General features: G+C 36.8%; 1 protein-coding gene across 1 annotated transcript in view; it reads right to left on the reverse strand.

Annotated features, from left to right (window-relative positions):
* Positions 1–19296, reverse strand: part of LOC111147092 (UDP-glucose glycoprotein glucosyltransferase 2) — a 197626-nt gene that overhangs the window by 127511 nt on the left and 50819 nt on the right. Inside the window, exons 6-10 of the mRNA XM_022502981.1 lie at positions 14679–14775; positions 11582–11654; positions 9191–9291; positions 3296–3395; positions 1014–1074 (exon numbers count right to left, since the gene is read on the reverse strand). Coding sequence (XP_022358689.1) covers positions 1014–1074; positions 3296–3395; positions 9191–9291; positions 11582–11654; positions 14679–14775 — 432 coding nt within the window. The remainder of the gene's footprint in view (positions 1–1013; positions 1075–3295; positions 3396–9190; positions 9292–11581; positions 11655–14678; positions 14776–19296) is intronic.

A 19296-nucleotide genomic window follows, 5' to 3' on the forward strand; every position in this document is an offset into this window, starting at 1 on the left:
GCAAGGAATACCCTTACCCAGGGATGCTGTGTGATTGTTCCCAACACCAGGCTCCAGGCATGGACAGGCATCGACTTCACTGTAACTGCTGGAGCTGCTGATCGCCATTGGAAGAGCTGACATCTACTGAGAGCTCTGTCTGCGTGGGACAGGCACCGTTGGCTGATTAAGCTAACCCACCTCTCCTCAGCCTGCCCCAATTACTAGAAAAGAACGTGACTTTTCTAGCCTCCCTTGCAGCGAGAGATAGCCGCATGACAAAATTCTGGCCAATCCGATGGAAGAGTTAGCTGAAGTGTTCCAGGAAGGCTTTAGAGAGGACACATATGGCCAATACCGTCCTCCTGCCTCTTTCTGCTTTGAATACAAGTAAGAAGTCTAGAGCTGCGGAAGCCACTCCACGGCCATAGAAGGGGAAAATCATGTCTGTAACTAACTACTCTGAGAATTCTTTATGTGAGAAAAACAAATTCCTACTGTTCAGGGGCCTGTGCATCTGGTTCTAGTTCTTAAAGCCAAGGTAGTCCTATGTCATTAACCCAGGCGGTGTTCTAAGCACTTTATAAATACCAACACAGCTAGGGTCATTTGGGTTAAGAATCTTTTCAAATTACTGATCAACTGTGCCCTATATGACATACGATTCTAATAATGTTCCAGTGGTCCAAACCTGACTCGGGCCTCACAAGCTTTTAAAGCAAAACCAGTTATGAGAAAGAGAATAATTAACTCATAGCTTTATTCTTTATCCTATAAAGAAAACCATACTATGTGGGCAGAAGGTCTGGAGTACAGGTGAATGAAGAAGTTAAGTTGTATGTCAGGAAAGACTGGCTAGAATCAAAGACTGCAAGCTACATAAAGTAGACAATCTAAAAATGGAAAAACCTGAACTGTTTTAATAATCTAAAAAACACAAATTATCATTTTCTTTTTTGCACAAAAATTGAAGATCCAAACTCTAAAATAGTGGTATTAGTGTAGTAAATTGGAAAAAAAAAATTCAAACAAACCTTTTGATTTTCCTGTATTTCCTCCCTCATAAGTTGATTTACAGCAATTCTGGTCAGAGATCTGGGAAAATAAATACAGTATAATTAATTTTTCCTTAAATGTTTAAGACTAATCTGTAATTCACTGTAGTAGTACTCTGGATAAGAACCTAAAAATTCAAAATGTTTCATGACTGAAAAGTATCCATTTCCATGCAGCCCATCTGACAACTGGTACAATGGCTTTCCTCTGACAAGGGTGTTCGATTCAGGTGGATTACAGCCTGTCAAGAGTTCATGTACGCTCGGGTGATGTACGGAGTTGCTGAATCAGTGTACTATACACCTGAAACTAACACAACACTGTATGTTAATTACACTGGAATTAAAATAAAACCTTAATTTTAAAAAAGGGCTCACTTGCACTAACTGTATGCTTTAAGTACTGTCAGTACTTGTTTACTACTAGATACTTATTTTTCAAATATATTTGACTGAAAATGCTGTTTTGTGCTACTGGGCCCAGACAGAGAAATTTCCTATGAAATTACCAATATCATCAAATGTGCCAATGCAAACTGGCAATTTTCAGAATACCTGGACATAAAGATTTTGGTTAACCTGGGACCTCTACCAGGGCACGTAAGCTCTAAACAAATAATAAAACTGATTTCACATATTGACTCTTGAATATCCCCTATAACTTAAAGACAGAGAAGATTTTTTTTAACAGGAGTTATCAACTCCTAGCAAAATTAGTTACATATTTGTCAATTTTATGCAAATAAGTGACTGAAAAATTAAAAGGTTTATAATGCAAAGTTCAGCTTTAAAGTAAAACGCAAGCAGAAAGGTGTATCTTAAGACAGTTCACAGTAAGTATGTATTATCTCCTAAAACATGGCAGCATTTAAGAGAAATTACAACAGATAATTTGATAATACAAATTTTTCATTCATTTATAAAATATTTTCTCATTTACTGATTGTCTAAAGAGTGGCTTTACAGATATGCTCCAGCCTGTAAGTTAGCCACTAAGCAGTGTTACTGCAGTTTACAATTTTTTTTTAGAGATCAACCACAAAATGAGAGCAGAGTTTAGCAACAGAGCCCTGAATTACAACGGACTTACTGTCAAAAGAGTGAATTAATGGTCCTCTTAAAACTAGAGTTATTTTACTTAATTTGTATTTGATCTAGTAATTTCAGAAACAGCAGTGCAGCTAAACATTTATACACACGTGCATACTTCTGTTTTAGTATATGCTGACTTCTCAAGTTCTTGACTGTTTAAGCTAGAATTAACACGAAGAATCACATAAATACATCAATTCTTAATCTGTAATTAAGTTGACAAACTCCTCTATTTCAGGGTCCCCTGGAAAGGTTCTTGTTATCTTGTGACCAACTACATATTATTTATTTGTCTTACAAAAGAAAGAAAATCTAGATTTAAAATTCAGTAGTTTGCACTGTAGACAAATGTACAACACAGTGTCTGAGACACACAGAGGCGCAGCAAACCCCCATGGGTGGAGAAGGGCTGTGGCCACGGCAGGAACGTCCTCCCGTTCCTTCCAGAAAAACACGGCTGCACTGGTCACGTGCTCTGTATCTTCAAGAAAAGCTACCTTATTTTCACTGGTTGTTTATAATTGTAGAGCCTGTCATTTCTAACCAGACTACAAATGCACAAGACTTTGTTATTTTGTAAAAGTACTGATTACTTTTAGACATGCTTAAGTATTATCTATTGAACTGCAAGATATATTTAATGTAAACTCAGTATTTCTGGAAGGAGTTCCATTAGGTATCCTATTGGCAAAAAAGTCCTCCATAAAATTTTCCATAAATAAGACACTACTACCTGTTTAGAATCTGAAAGGGTAAGAACATGATCTAGCCATACTCTGGGCATAAATCTATTTAGAATAATACTTTTCATAACCCCTTACCTAGAAAAGAGAAAAAATATTCCCTTATTATTCATTCCTTAAATAAGTTTACCATAGCTGGATTATCATATCACTGTTTATGTTTAAATAACTTCAATAAATTATTTTTCCTTTCCATTTGTGTCTAACTCAAGAGTTCTATCCTGCACTATACACACATGTATACACAAGCCAGTATTTTCCTGATTAAAAAAACCATGCATAACGAAGAAATACCCTGATTTCATTAACACTATATCTGTGAGAATTAATTGATATCACTATGTTAAAATGAAATCAGCTATTTTCATAAAATTTATTTAATGGAAAGGGTTCTGGCTTTAATCAAAGTAATAAATTTTAACATACCTGGCTTTTATGGGGAAGTTCTGTGAAATGTCTTTCATTAATTTTATGGCATCATAAACTGGAGTGGACATTATTTGAGAAGCTGCCTGAAAACTAAGATCTGGGGGGGAAAAAATCATTAGGGTATCTAGCATAGTATCAGATCTTTATAGACATTCCATGTAATTTAAATAACTTAGTCAACACTTCTTGCCATGTTATAATATATATATGTTAACACTCTTATATTTAACATTCTTCAAAAGTTTTAAATGTAAGGCTATCACTTATGTCCAAATAAGGTAAGCTTTACACTTTTATAAAGGATTAATTATCATTTAATACCTATTGTTTTCCACCAATTACAGTATAGCTTCAGAAAAAGATATGGGAAAAGAAATGTTGATGCAAAACTATTTTTTCTAAGGTTTTAATGAAAACATGCAACAAAAAGCTTTGGTAAGAATAAAGGAAAAAAGAGCTCTGAGGAGACAATCCCGGAAAGAACTTTAAGATCCAATGTGTCCATCCAAAGGGGCACGTGCACCCCAATGTTTATAGCAGCAATGTCCACAATAGCCAAACTATGGAAAGAACCTAGATGTCCATCAACAGATGAATGGATAAAGAAGATATGGTGTGTGTGTGTGTGTGTGTGTGTGTATGTGTGTGTGTGTGTGTGTGTGTGTGTGTGTATACATATATATACATATACATACAATGGAATACTATGCAGCCATCAAAAACCCTGAAATCTTGCCATTTGTAAGTATGTGGATGCAAGTAGAGGGTATTATGCTAAATGAAATAAGTCAATCAGAGAAAGACAATTATCATATGATCTCTCTGATGAGGAATTTGAGAGGCAGGTGGGGGTTTGAGGGGGGAAGGAAGGGAAAAATGAAACAAGATGGGACCGAGGAGGGAGACAAACCATAAGACTCTTAATCTCAGGAAAAAACTGAGGGCTGCTGGGAGCGGCAGGGAAAGGATAGAGTGGCTGGGTGATAGGCACTGGGGAGGGTATGTGCTATGGTGAGTGCTATGAAATGTGTAAGACTGATGATTCACAGACCTGCACCCCTGAAACAAATTATACATTATATGTTAATTAAAAAAAATCCAGTGTGTACAACTCAGTAAATAGCAAACATTTGCTTTCTCTTTCAAAATGTTTCACCTTTATACCACAATGAAAATAAAATCCTAGACTTGGTATTTTCCCCGATACTACAGATCTCTGTTAAGAAAACTGTGGCTTATGTGTTCAGTCTCCAGTATGCCAGAAGCAGTCATCTTACTTAGTCTCCTCTACCTTGTCAAGAGTCAGAAAAGACTTTAAAGCTGAATTCTGTTCATTATGGACCAGTGAAACATATTGTTTCTCTGTAACATTTTACCATGGGTAGAAACCCAGCTTACCATATATTAGTAAAATAACCAGTTTAGCATAACAAGGCTGGTTTTATTTCCATGTTCTCAGTGTGGTGAATTGGGTTGGGAGTCAAAGCTTAGGAAGAGATGTTCTTAGCATAGCTTCCCATGGGATGGACAGCATAACACCCAAGGTTCAAATCCTAGCTCTGTATCACTTTCTAGCTGAGTAACTTTAAATGGCGTTTCCCCAGCCCACTTCAGCATGTTTCCAGTTCAGGCTCTGTAGTGAATAATTGCCAAACACAACAGCCATTTCTTAGTGCTTCTCTTACTCAGATCCTTCTAGAAGAGGATCACTTCCTGCAAAGAAGTACTGACTTTCTATTTAATGAGTGGTGCTGGGAAAAACGGTATTCACATGCAAAAGAAGGAAAATGGGCCCCATCTTATGCAATACACAAAAATCAACTCAAATGGGGTTAGACTTAAATTTAAGACCTAAACCCATAAAATCCTGAAAGAAAACATAGGGGTAAGCTCCTCAACATTAGTTTTAGCAATGGTTTTTTGGATTTGGGACCAAAACCAAAGGCAGCAAAGTGAAAATGAACAAATGGGACTATATCATACTACAAAGCTTCTGCACAGCAAGGAAATCATCAACAAAATGGAAAAGCAAGCTGCAGAATGGGAGAAAAATATTTGCAAATCATCTGATAAGGGGTTAATAACAAAAATATCCAAGGAACTCAGGTAAACTGGTGTAGCCACTATGGAAGACATGATGGTGATTCCATATGGTGATTCCTCAAGAAATTAAAACGAAAATCACAGTGGGATCAGCAATCCCACTTCTGGGTATGTTTCCAGAGGAAATGAAATCAGTATCTCAAAGACATATCAGTACTCCCATGGTCACTGCAGCATTATTCACAACAGCCAAGATGGAAACAACCTAAATGTCTACAAATAAGTGAATGGTTAGAGAAAATGTGGCATATACATACAAGGGGATATTATTCAGCATTAAAAAGAAGAAAAATTCTGCCATTTGTAACAACGTGGTGAACCTGGAGGTTATGCTAAGTGAAAACAGCCAGAGAAAGACAAATACTGTACAGAATCACTTATGTAAAAATCGAAAAAAAAGAAAAAAAAGTCCAACTCACACAGACAGAGAGTAGAAAAGTAGCCGCCTAGGACTGGATAGAGGGAAAGAGGGAGAGGCTGGGAAAACGGCATAAATTTTCAGCTAAAGATGAAGAGGGTCTAAGATTCTAACGTATGCCAGGGTAACCAGCATTGGCATCACCGTACTGCATAACTGAAATTTGCTAAGAGAGTAGAAATTAAATGTTTTCACTGAAAAGAAGGACTTGATACACAAGTAAGTACTCACTAAATATTGATGAATGAATAAATGACCAGCAAAATTACAAGCTCCTTTATGTTCTCTTTCTTATTCTATTGCTATTAAAGGCATTTATAAGCAACACAATTTTTGACTGATGCGTATATATTTAGGAATATACATAGTTTTAGGCAAGAAAACTTAGTCATTACTTACCTGACTGAATGGTGTAACAACTTATAAAGAGGAAAGTGTATGGTCAAAGATCTTGCCTGACAGTATTTGGTTGTACAATTTTATACTCAAAAAAGCAGGATGCTGGGCAGAAGGAAGTATTAGGCTTTATAATGAGACAGACCTGCTCATTTTAGATACCCATGATTTGTCTCTGTCAGATTTGTGAACTTAGATTCATTACTTTATGTGTTCCATTTCTTAATTTCCTCATCTGGAAAAGTGGGATATCTAACTCATATGAGTTTTTAAAAAAGCAATTAGGATACTGTATATAAATAGCCTAACACTTTGCCAGACATGGTGTTGGTTAATTTTTTATCATTGGCAATCAGCAGTGTGATGATCATGGACAGCTACCTTTGACTCAGGCTTGAGAACACAACCAGTCTTTAAAAATGTTTTATAACATGAATGTAATTCTCCTTGACATGACCAACTTTCTGTGCACAAGTTATTTAAAAGCCCCAAAAATTCACTTATGAAATCAGAGTATAAATAACCAAATTAATATGACATCATCAGATTCTATTAACATTTTTTGCTTTTTTCTAAACTGTTCCATACTTAATGGCTCATAAGTAACTATTTAAGTCCTACACTTTATCTATGTAACTGTTCTACCACTTGGATATTTCAAAAGCAGCAGGTTTAATAATAACTTTGTGATATTCCTGCCCCATCTTTGCCCAAAGCTGGTCCTCTTTAGTCTTCTCTTCTCAGCAAACACCACTGTCCATGCAGCGGAGCAAACCACAATCTAGCCAAGTTCTTGGTTATCTCCTTCATGTATACATATCCAACGGCTCCCAGTGATCTTTGCACTCTCTCTAAATAACCCACCCCCAGATTTATTCCAGCCCCTCCTCAGATCTCAATTCAGTAACCACGTCATGGCAAAGACTGCCCTATCTCTCCCCGTCCCTCATGCTCACCGGCTTGGATCTTCCCGCATATATCCTTCTTAATCCTATCTACCTTTGCTTTAGAGCAATTACAATTCACAATTGTTATACTGGTTTTTAAAATTTTTTATGTTTATCTGAGATCTTTTGAAGATAATGTAGGGTCTATTTTAGCTCAGTTTATCTTCATCATCTAGTGTTTTCCAAAATGTCAGCTGGAACCCATTAGTAGTGAAATCGGATGAACAGGTAGTACAAAGTTATTTTTCTAAATAAACAGGGTAGAAAAAAAGTTTGTCAGACTGAATAAAATGTAGTAAACATACATACTACATGTGAAGCTTTTATTTTCATATATATACTTTTAGTTCTGAGCATATCTATGCATTCTTACATCATACACTTGTATATGGGTCTTGATGTAAAACAGGTTTCCTACTGTAGCCCTCAGCCAAAAATTATAAAACCATGGATGTATGGACATAGCTGACATGTAGTAGATACAGAATAAATACTTGGTAAATCAATAAAACAGGAAAAGGGAGATTGCTTACTTCCTCTGTCTTGGAAATCTACTTTGGTCAGCTTCTATAATGTGCTCCTCCATTTCTCATCACTCCCCACGTCTTGTTCATGAGGTCTGCTTTCCACACGTGAATGAACACCGCAGCACCCGCCCTTGTGTACCGACTGGTCACTCTGCACGACCATTAGCTCCTCCTCCCTCATAAGGCTTTATGCTAAGATGTTCAGCTCTTTCCATCTTCACCTTTTAGCTTACAGACTTTACGTTCACCCCACCACTGGACCCCACATCTGAATACGTCAGTCACTTTAAGCAATCTTTTTAACATCAGTCTCATTATTCTTGAACTCCACCTTCAACCCTGAAACATACTGTCATGTTTTATATTCTCTCTATTTAGGCTCAAAGCTGGAAATCTTCAAGCCTTCTCTGACTCCTTTCATCTCCTCAATATTTGCTCAATCCAGCCTTCCTTCCTATGCTGTCTACCACAGTCACAGTGCAGTCTCTCACTACAATATTTCAAGGATGTCTTATCCAGAGTTCCTGTTTCTGATCCATTCAAATCTATCTTACTCAGTGGTCAGCCAGATCCATCATAACTAAGCTGACTGAGCACGTTCCCTGTTTACAAGCCTTCAAATCACCCCATCACCTACAGCAATCGCCTACAATTGTATTTTCTAAATTATGGGTTCCTTGGAGAACATTTTGAAGGAGAAAGCAGAATGGTGTTTGCCTACAACAGTTGGAGAAATTGGAGAGAAGTGGGCAGTGACTGTGAATGGGGATGTTACTTTCTTTTCAGGGTGATGAAAATACTCTAAAATTGACTGTGGTGACGGTAAAAAAAAACCTCAGAAAATATACTAACATCCAACAAATGGTACATTTTAAAGGGGTGAACTGTATAGTATGTCAGTTATCTCAATAAGCTGTTAATAGAAAGTTGATGGGAGATGTGATAGAAGTTATGGATGACACAGCAAAATGATGTCCCCATGAATGACTAAAAATTACAAGTAATAAAAAAGAAAATTACAAATCAAAAAAGACTTACAGTTCAAACTAAATTCTGATCACAAGATATCTGCTTACAGGAGGTCAGCACGAGGCTGTTCTAAGCTAATACTGAAATATGCAATGGTCTATTAAGTTCAAAATTTTAAACAGAAGAAAACTAGTATGATTTAGTTCTGATTTTCTGACTGACTAGACAGGATTTTTAATCAACATTATAGACTCCTTGAAATGTGATTTAATACTTGAAATGAACCTACAAAATAAATCAGTATACACTTTAAAAATGATTAGATAATATCAAACAACTACACTTCATATAATTTTAACTCTTACATGATTTGCTTGATGGATAGATTTTAATTAAATACCAATTCCCATAAAAATTCACATCAGTAATTATTATCTACAAAATAATTTATATCATGTTATATAAAAGCTTATTTAACACAACAGAGATCAGTTACCAAATGTTTATGTTAAAGTTGACCAAAATACCATACCTTGTAGTTCCCAGACTTTCAAAGGCGTCATTTCTTTGCTACTCTCAATCAGGTATTTTTGGAATGTTGTCAGATTATCTCTAAGATCTGAATACCTTTGTCTGCATTAGAATATGAAGTAATGTTAATTATCATCACCTACTACAAATTATACAAGCAGTATATTTTTGAAATTAACCCTTTCAAATAGACACAAACGAACTATTCACCAAGATAATAAGTACATCGTGATGCAACTATGTCTGCAGAGCTTAAAAATAATGAGAGCCATGTATGTGCACTTTTTTCAATACATAAAACAAAACAAACCAAAACCTGAAGGGATAGACTCTCAATTGTAAACATGTTAACATTACCTAAAAGGGACTCAAGGGTGAGGGCAGAATTCTTAGCTTTTAGAGTCTATACTTTTTTAACATTTTATAAATTACTAGTATTGATTTTATAATTTAAAACAAAACCATTTTATAAGGAAAGCATCAATACTTCCTATACAATCTTGGAGTTTATTTCCAAAAAGTTCCATCTCTGCAATTTTAAAAAAAATCTTCAGTAAGTTCATTTTGCCTAGGTATCTTTTTTGAGAGTGCCAAAAAATAGTGTAGTAGGAATGACATTTTACCACACATAGGATCCCAAATGTGGCTTCTTTCTTCTCTTATGAAATCAAGACATGGTGCCATTTAAGAGTTAAATAGTATTCTCTTCAAAAAACTTTACCTCTGACACAACTTACAAAACACGTATTTTCAACAGTAAAAAGATTTTTAAAAGTGAAATAAAAAAATATACAGAACCATATACACAGAAATGCATTTATCTTATGTTTAACAATAAATATATTGATAATATCATGCAATTTTATCACATGGGACCATGTTTTAAAAATGAATCGGGGGGGGGCGCCTGGGTGGTTCAGTGGGTTGGGCCTCTGCCTTCAGCTCAGGTCATGGTCTTGGGGTCCTGGGATCGAGCCCCACATAAGTCTCTCTGCTCAGGGGGAGCCTGTTTCTCCCTCTCTCCCTCCTCCTGCTTGTGTTCCCTCTCTCACTGTCTCTCTCTGTCAAATAAGTAAATAAAATCTTAAAAAAAAAAAAGAATCAAAATGACTACAATTGTTCTTACAGTGAAGTGAAAAAGCACAGAACTTCTCTCAAAAGGAAATTCTCTACGAATTAAATTAACCCCTTTCTCAAATATTTTAAATCACAGAATATTAAGTTTATAAGAGTATTATTTTTCATATTTAGCCATAATCTTAACAATTTTCACTGCTGAATTTATATAACCCAGACAAAAATACTTTATTCATGTAATAACTCAAAGCAAAGGGTTTTGCCTCAATTAAGAACTAATTTTGAGTATTTCTTCTTTTAAGAAACTAATATCCCAGGGTCCCAAAAGCTTCTTGTGAGATGTACGATTTATTCCAATAAAAAGTTATGTTTAAAAGAGAATTAAGAAAAAAAAGAATAGAACTGTGGGTTCCAAGATGTTGAGACAGCTGACAATGGAATAAAATGTATTATTACCTACTAAATAAATACCTTAATAAATCTGTTTTATGCATTAAGTTCTTAAGGCCACTAGTACACCACTGGGCCAACGTAGGTGAGAAATATAACTCCGTCATCTGTATAAATTAGCACAGTCTCCAAAAATGCTCCCTTGCTCTGTAACAATATCTACTCAAGAGGAGGACTGACCTTGGTGTCCTTTATAAATAGAATATCAGGCAAAAATTAAAACTATTAATAAAAATTGTCCTTTACCTTTAATTAATTTTGCCTTTGTAATGAAATCACAAACTTTCCCTTCCTGTAAATAAGGGAAAACACATATAAAACGACAACAATCCCCTTTCATGGGTCTTCAGAGAGCACTCACCATCCTATTCTTGCTCTTCAATCGGTGATGCAGGAAAAAAAAGGGGGGGGACACAACTTTAATTTCTGAGTGGTTACTTACACATGTATATGAAATTAAGACCAGATGTTAAAAGATTTTTAATATGGCAAGCTGCACACAGAAATTTACAAAAATACTTTCTCTTTTTTTGAGGCACAAAAATTTTGATTATTACATGCTAATGATCCAATACTAACCATGATTTTTCTAACCCAGTAGTTCTGTAAGAGATTCTATAATGTTTTTTGACAAAGATAACTTTGATCATTTCCAATTCCTATTTTTCTAATCATATTCGTCATACAGCGAAAATGATTATTTTTCCATTGTGTTTTGCATTAATCATGTATGACTTCTGTAATAAATAAAACCAATTACAGGTGTATTTTAAGAAGATGAAACATGCAACAGCACAGCACAGTGAATTCCTTTAGGACAAATTTAAGAGCACAGCAATGCAACTTCGTTTCAATTCAGACTCACTTTAGTTTCCGGAAGAGAAATCCTTGAACCTCATTTGTCTCAACCTCATCCTCCACAGTAGTATTGGTCGCTGCTGTTTTGGAAACAAAAACAAAACAAAACAATTTCAGACTGGGAAAGGAACAGGGCATCAAAAATTAGAAGAACGCAAACTTAAATTCCTTTTGTTTTACCTTGTTTTCCTTTCACAGCCCAGCTCACTGGTACATGCGCACGTACACACTTCTATTTCTAAGCGTGCTCTCTTTCTAAACAGGCTTGGATTATTACATATTTAACCAATGCTTTACAAATTATTTTACAGTCAAGTTCTATTTTATAACCAGAATCATAAACCAAAGTGGTTGCAACGAATCCTTTAGCTCTTAAGCCAGGCAGGAGCTCCAAGCCCTACTATATCCAATGCTTTTAAAGACAACTAAGAAATCTTTAGAAAGACACCAAAACTCATGGCCTCAAAAAGTAAGGATATAACATGTTACAGTCACTTCCCTTCCCCTTTACTTCCCAGACAATTATAACATACAGGGTGGTAACCGGTGTAAGTACAGGGTACTTGGGAGCACAAGACCTCGTTACATTCTCCTGTGCCCAAGCCCCTCCAATACACTCCTCCCCTCTCTCTCCTGAAGGCCCGCATCCCCAGGACTACAGCTAAAAGCCCTGGGTGCTGATTCAGTCTTCCTTCTCCTTTTCATTTCTCCATCAGGCAAACGTTTATTGGCTGCCTGCTATGATGTCTGTTTCCTACCAGATACACACAAGGAAGAGAGACAGAAAAGACACAAACTCCACTTGGCAGAAAGGAGAGAGAGAGACAATTTTAATACAGTGTGTAAAACTTCTATGAAAGAAAGCATAGAATATATGGGATATAGAAAAGAGAAAACCACCCTTGGCAGAGCAAAAAGACAGGCATTCATCTCAGAGGTACTGATTGATAGTTTCAAGTTTTAAAAGATGAATAGGCCTTTGATGAAAGAAAAGTGGGACCAAGGAGAAGGTTTCAGGCAGAGGGAACAGCATATGCTAAGGGATAAAAGTACTCGATAGAGGTCATGAAGGTTTAGCATGGAGCCAAACATGGAGGCATCAAGGCAACAGAAAACTATTCAGTATTGTAGTTTGGTGTTGCAGAACAGAAGGTACAAATGAGAGGCTGAGGGACAGTGACAAAGTGGAAAGAGGATGGAGTATGAAAAGCTTTCTTTGCAATGCTACAGTACTAGGATTTATGAGGGAGGTTATGGCGAGCCTCTGCGGGATTTTAACCAGCGGAGTCACAAAGTCAGATTTCATCATAAGGCTTTCAACCTGAAAGCACCGTGAAGAACACTGATCCATCTGTTTTAGGGGGTAAGGAGGACTCGGGGCACAGAAGGCCAAAGATCAGAGAGAAAGCCAGTTAGACGTCTGATGTATACAGAGGGAAAAAACAGAACTGAATGAAAGGAGTGGCTACCAGAATGGAGAACAGATCTACTGTACACATACGTTTAGAGGGTGATGAGAGAATTAGTGTGTAATGTATAATACAGAGCATTAATGTGATCACCTGACTTTATAAATTTTTTTTATCTGACCTTTCAAAAAAGATTCCACAGGCCCAAGAATAGCTAGAAAATGCCTTATGTTACTGTTGTGACTATTAAGTAAGATACTAAATTACAAAACACTGTAAAGCTACATATAAGCTATATAGAAATACCTAAAATCTGAATATTTGTATTTGCGCTATCCTTTTCCAGCAACTCTAACTGAGAGGACTTAACAGTGATACAGATCTGCATTTGAAGCAGTCAGGAGGAGTGTCCAGAGCTAGGTCTGTGATGAGAGCAGGGCCTCCAGGAGCACATCCTGAATAGATAAAGTTGAAGCAGAAGCCCCATCTGAGAGCATATAAAAGAATGAATTAAAGACTCTTTTTTTAAAAAAAGTTTTATTTATTTATTTGACAAAGAGAGATCACAAGTAGACAGAGAGGCAGGCAGAGAGAGGGAAGAGGAAGCAGGCTCCCTGCTGAGCAGAGAGCCCCATTTGGGGCTCGATCCCAGGACCCTGGGATCACGACCCGAGCTGAAGGCAGAGGCTTACCCCACTGAGCCACCCAGGTGCCCCCGAATTAAAGACTCTTAACCAGGGGTGTCTGAGTGGCTCAGCTTGTTGGATATTTGACTCCTGATTTCAGCTCAGCCCACATGTGGCTTCCTCCTCAGCCCAGAGTTTGCTTGTGATCACCTCCCTCTCCCCCCCGGCTTGCACACGTGCACGCGCTCACTCTCTCAAATAAAATAAATCTTAAAAAAAAATACTCTTAGTCAAGAATCAGGTATAAATAAATTTTGGACGAACCAGTTAATAAAAGATTTTCACAAGCATCTGGAAACTACTTCAGCTTCTTCAGGACTCCAGAGTCCTTTATCTACAGCATGTAGCTTAAGCACAATCACAGATACAGGTTTGTAGATCACAGATCTAACCGAATCTACATCATCTAAACTAGCAACCCCCAGGCCTCTCCTACCCTACTTCAAGAGCAGCAGCATCCTGGTAACTTCATTACAAATACGTGAGACAAAGCTTCCTAACACCGTGTGTGGCCCATGAACTTTCAGACTGACTGAGACACTAACCCCCTTAGACACCTCCCACCCCCACTGCCAGCCCCACCCACACCCCATCGCCAGCCCCCGACTGGCTGGGTACCCCGTGAGACACCCCCTGCCCTCAGCCCCACCTCCAGGCCAGGCTGGCTGGCCATACAAGGCGGTCACCACAGCCATGACCAGCCTCATCTACTGCCCCCGCCTGCCTTGTCTAGGTTACCATTTTTTATGTGTTGCTCACAATGGTGGCGAAGCCACCAGATAAAGCAAAACAAGATGTTTTTTTTCCAATTTTTAAAGAAGTTTTTGAGACCCACAATATAAAATATATTTCTTTCAGAATAAAATCAAATTCTGAACTAAGGAGAAACAAGGGTACCCCATCTCCAGCCTCAAATGAACATGTGTAAGACTACAGTCAGTCAACTTTTTTTAAAAAGTATATAAGCATCCAAATTTTTATTCTACTCAAGTTTAGAGAGTAAACTTACTTTTAACTTGGGTATCATCCAAAGCTTTGTATTCTGTACTTTTAATCGCTAGCTCCACACCATAGCCAGATAAGTACATTTTCTGTGAGACTGGTTTCTGTTCCAACACATTTAGATTTTTAAAAAGAGAAAATATTTGGTCAAACATCTTCTTTTAAATCCAGTATGTTTGTGTATTAGGATATTAGGGTAAATTAATATATTTTTTTAAAAGGTTTTATTTCTTTTTTTTGAGAGAGAGAGAATGGGGGGGCGACGCAGGAGCAGATGGAGAAGCAGGCTCCCTACTGAGTAAGGAGCCCGACGCAGGACTCGATCCCAGGACCCCAGGATCATGACGTGAGCCAAAGGCAGATGCTTAACCAACTGAATCACCCACGCACCCCTACTAATATATTTTTTAAACACTGTGAAATATTATTTGGGGGATATTTATACTCTCTCTAGACAACATACCAAGGACCCAGAATTTAGTTAATCACCACTTCTTTACTTTCTAAAAACCTTATTATGGCTCTAATGTTTTAATTACCCTTTTAAAAGGAAAAATACCTGATCTTTTTCTGTTAACTATGGTAACTTCCCCATTTCTCCTATGAGTTAATTAATAGAAGCTCCAATACAATTAAGTTGCAATAAAACTGTACTACTTTCAGTGAACTACACAGGATTTGCTAAACTGCCAAATGCCATTCATTTGCTAGTTATCTAGATGTAGGATAACTATAGTGTTGCTAAAAGCGATACTGAAGAGTAGAGGCAAAAGACACCAAAAAGTGTCTTGAACAATCTGATTAAATTTTTCTTCACATTTCTCAATGATTAAAATATACCAAATGCCACAAATCAGTATCTACTCTTGCAACAAGGGCAAAAATTGCCTAAAATGGAGTTCTCTGAGGTATTGCTGATTGGAATTTTTTTTTTAATTTTTTTTTTTTAATTTATTTGACAGAGAGAGAGAGAGAGATCACAAGTAGGCAGAGAGGCAGGCAGAGAGAGGAGGAAGCAGGCTCACTGCCGAGCAGAGAGCCCGACGCGGGGCTCGATCCCAGGACCCTGAGGCAGAGGCTCAACCCACTGAGCCACCCAGGCGCCCCTGATTGGAATTTTAATACCTAACCTTCCCCTTTCTGTAAAGGACAAATACAAAATGTACTTCTAGAGATTACCCTATCAAGGAAGAGAACGCACCACATTTTTTCAAAAGGTAAGCAACCTGGATGAATAAACATAACATTTTTAGAAGATGTCTAAGGTTCTTTCTAGCTTCCAGATGGAAATTCTTATCAATTTTGCTACAGTCATCATCATTTGGCACGTTCTTTCACGGCTTAGGAAACTGGTTTAACCTAGCGCCTTGCGAACTCCCTGGAACATGGTGTGCATCTGTGCTTACTCAAGTTTGCAAGAGGGCAGTTTTACGATCCTACACATGATAGCGGAAGAAGTAGAGATCGGAAGGAAGGAGAACCTCAATAGGTTTTTTTTTTTCTTTTTATTATCTTCTTTCCTCCCTAGCTCCCCTGCCTCCAACCTTAAAAATAAGTAGATGACCAGAGTGACTATTCCTGGGCTGTTCTATTTCCAAATAAGATGATGTAAGAATTAGTTTCAGATATGCAGAGAAATATTTAACACTGCTGCCCATGTGAAAATGTAATTTGCTAATTTCTCAGGCACATGCTATAATGAAAGATAGCACAAGGGAACTGAGCTGCTTATAATTATGGTCATCTGAAGAAGGTGAAAATATTTTAGAGAGTTTTCAATTTCATACAGCTCAATTTAAAAATCCATTTGACTATCCACCAAAAAGACAATCAACTGGTAGAGAAGCAAATCGAAGCTCCAAGTCTACATATTTTGTTATAGTTCATAAAAGAAATGCAATTTCAAATGCCCAATTTCCATTATCAATTCAAATATTATTAGCTCCTCAGGAATAAAGATAAATGTTTATTAAATTCATATTTACTGACTCCATTTGAAAATGTATTAATATATAATGTGAACTGTAGTCTAATAAGTTTGGATTTGCAAACCAAAAATGCTCATAGACAAAATCAACTGGTGAGAAGATTATTTCTTCATTTTTCTATTTCTTCTTTCCCCATAAAAAGGCATCTGTTCCAAAGGTAGCAAAAATAAGTTTATTTTATTAGAATTACATGTTGACCAGATTTAAAATATACCTATTTTGAATGTATAATACATTGTTCATTAAGAAGGCTATAATTTGATGTGACAAAGTGCCCAGAGAGTTGGCTAGTATGTGTTCAGAGTTTATTTAATGGTCACATTCTCCAAAAAATAACCTGGGACACTGATTTCTTGACAGATGATCATATCTCCCCCCGTAGGGCACATTAGAATCACTTGGGGGACATTTTTAAAAAGATAAACAATAATTTGATCTCCCACTTCCATTCCTACTCTGGTATAATTGACATAAACACTATTAGTTTAAGGCGTACAACATAATGATTTGATCAAGACTATATGAAACAATTACCACAGTAAGTTTACTTAACATCCAAACCTCAGTATTTTTTCTTGTGATAAGTACTTTAAAGATCTATTCTCTTAGCAACTTGCAAATATGCAACACAGTAGTATTAGGTCACCCCAGAACTTGTAGCTGGAAGTCTGTACTTTCCAACCACCTTCACCCATCAACACCACCTCCCGTTTTCTAGAAGTTTGGTTGTTTTTTAGGTTCCACATGTAAGTGACATCATTACAGTATTTGTCTTTCTCTGTCCGATTTATTTCAATTAATATAATGCCCTCAAGAGTCCATCCATAGTGTCACAAATGGCAGGATTTATTTCCCTTTAAAGGATGAATACTATTCCACTGTATACACACACCACATTTTCTTGATCCATTTATCCACCACTGAACATGGGGGCTGTTCCCATGTCTACATTATGGTAGGTAATGCTGCAATGAACATGGGACCACAGACAGATTTTCAAGTTAGTATTTTGTTTCCTTTGGATATATACTCAGAAGCAGAAATACCAGATCGTACAGTGGTTCTTTTTAAACATTTTTGAGGTACCTCCATACTGTTTTCCATAGTGGCTGTACCAATTTACTCTCTCATCAACAGTGCAAAAATACTCCCTTTTCTCCACATCCTCTCACACCTGTCTTTTTGATAATAGCAATTCTAACAAGTCTGAGGTGGTACCTCATTGTGGTTTCTATTTACATTTCCTGGTTTGTGATGTCGAATGCCTTTTCATGTACATGCTGGCCACTTGTAAGTCTCCTTCGGAAAAATGTCTATTCAGTCCCTTTGCCCATTCTTTTCATCAGACTACGTTTTTTACTACTGAGTTGCCTGAGGTCCTTATGTATTTCAGATATTAACCCCTTATCAGCTATATGATTTACAAATATTTTCTCCCATTCCATACATTGCCTTCGATTTTGTTAATAGCTTCCTTTGCTGCGCAGATGCTTTTTAGTTTGATGTAGTCCTACTTTATTTTTTCTTTTCTTTTTTATTTTATTGCACTTCATTTTTGCTTTTGTTGCCTTTGCTTTTGGCGTCAAATCCAAAAAATCGCTGCTAAGACCATTGACAAGGGGCTTTTTCCTTAGGTTTTTTTCTAGGAGTTTCATGATTTCATATTTTATGTTTAAATCCTTAATCCAATTCAAGTTAATTTTTATGAGTGTTGTCAAATAGGGGGCTAGTTCCATTCTTTTGCATGTGGTTATCCAGTTTTTCCAGCACCATTTAACTGAGTATGTTTTGCTCCCTTGTTAAATACTAGTTGACCATTTATGCATGGGTTTATTTCTTGGCTTTCTGTTCCACTGATCTACATAGTTCTATGCCAATACCACACTGTTTTAATACTACAGTTTTGTAATACAGTTTTTTTTTTAAATGTACTTACTTGACAGACAGATCACAAGTAGGCAGAGAGAGAGAGAGAGAGAGAGAGAGAGGAGGAAGCAGGCTCTCCGCTGAGCAGACAGCCCAATGCTGGGCTTGATCCCAGGACCCTGGGACCATGACCTGAGTCAAAGGCAGAGACTTTAACTCACTGAGCCACCCAGGCGCCCCTGTAATGTAGTTTAAAATCAGGAAGCATGATGCCTCCTAGCTTTGTTCTTTGTCAAGACTGCTTTAGAATTTACAGCTCTTGCAACTGAAATATATTTGTGTAAAGGAGACATTATATTTAAGAACAGACATTATATTAAAAGAATAGAATCTAAAAACATACATGTCTATATGAAAACTTGATATATGATGGTTTAGAATAAAGACTTAACTGTTCAATAAATTATGTGGGGACCAATAATTTTCATATGGAGAAACTAGAATTGTATCTCCAGCCTGCAGCATATTCAAATACATTCCAGATAAATTAAAAACCAAAACTCAAAAAATAGCATTTTAATTATTACAAGAAAATACACGAGAATGTCTTTATGACATCGTGAAGGGAATCACTAAAGAAAAGTTGGATAAATCCGACATCACAATTATTACTTGCACTGAACCAAAGATGTCATAAATAATTTGTTTTAATACCAGAAGACCAGAAATATTGTAGAAGATGTTTGCAAAGTACAGAAGAAAAGATTAGTA

This window comes from Enhydra lutris, unplaced genomic scaffold (assembly GCF_002288905.1).
Source record: "Enhydra lutris kenyoni isolate GAN:26980312 unplaced genomic scaffold, ASM228890v2 scaffoldscaffold15, whole genome shotgun sequence".
Lineage (NCBI taxonomy): Eukaryota > Metazoa > Chordata > Mammalia > Carnivora > Mustelidae > Enhydra > Enhydra lutris.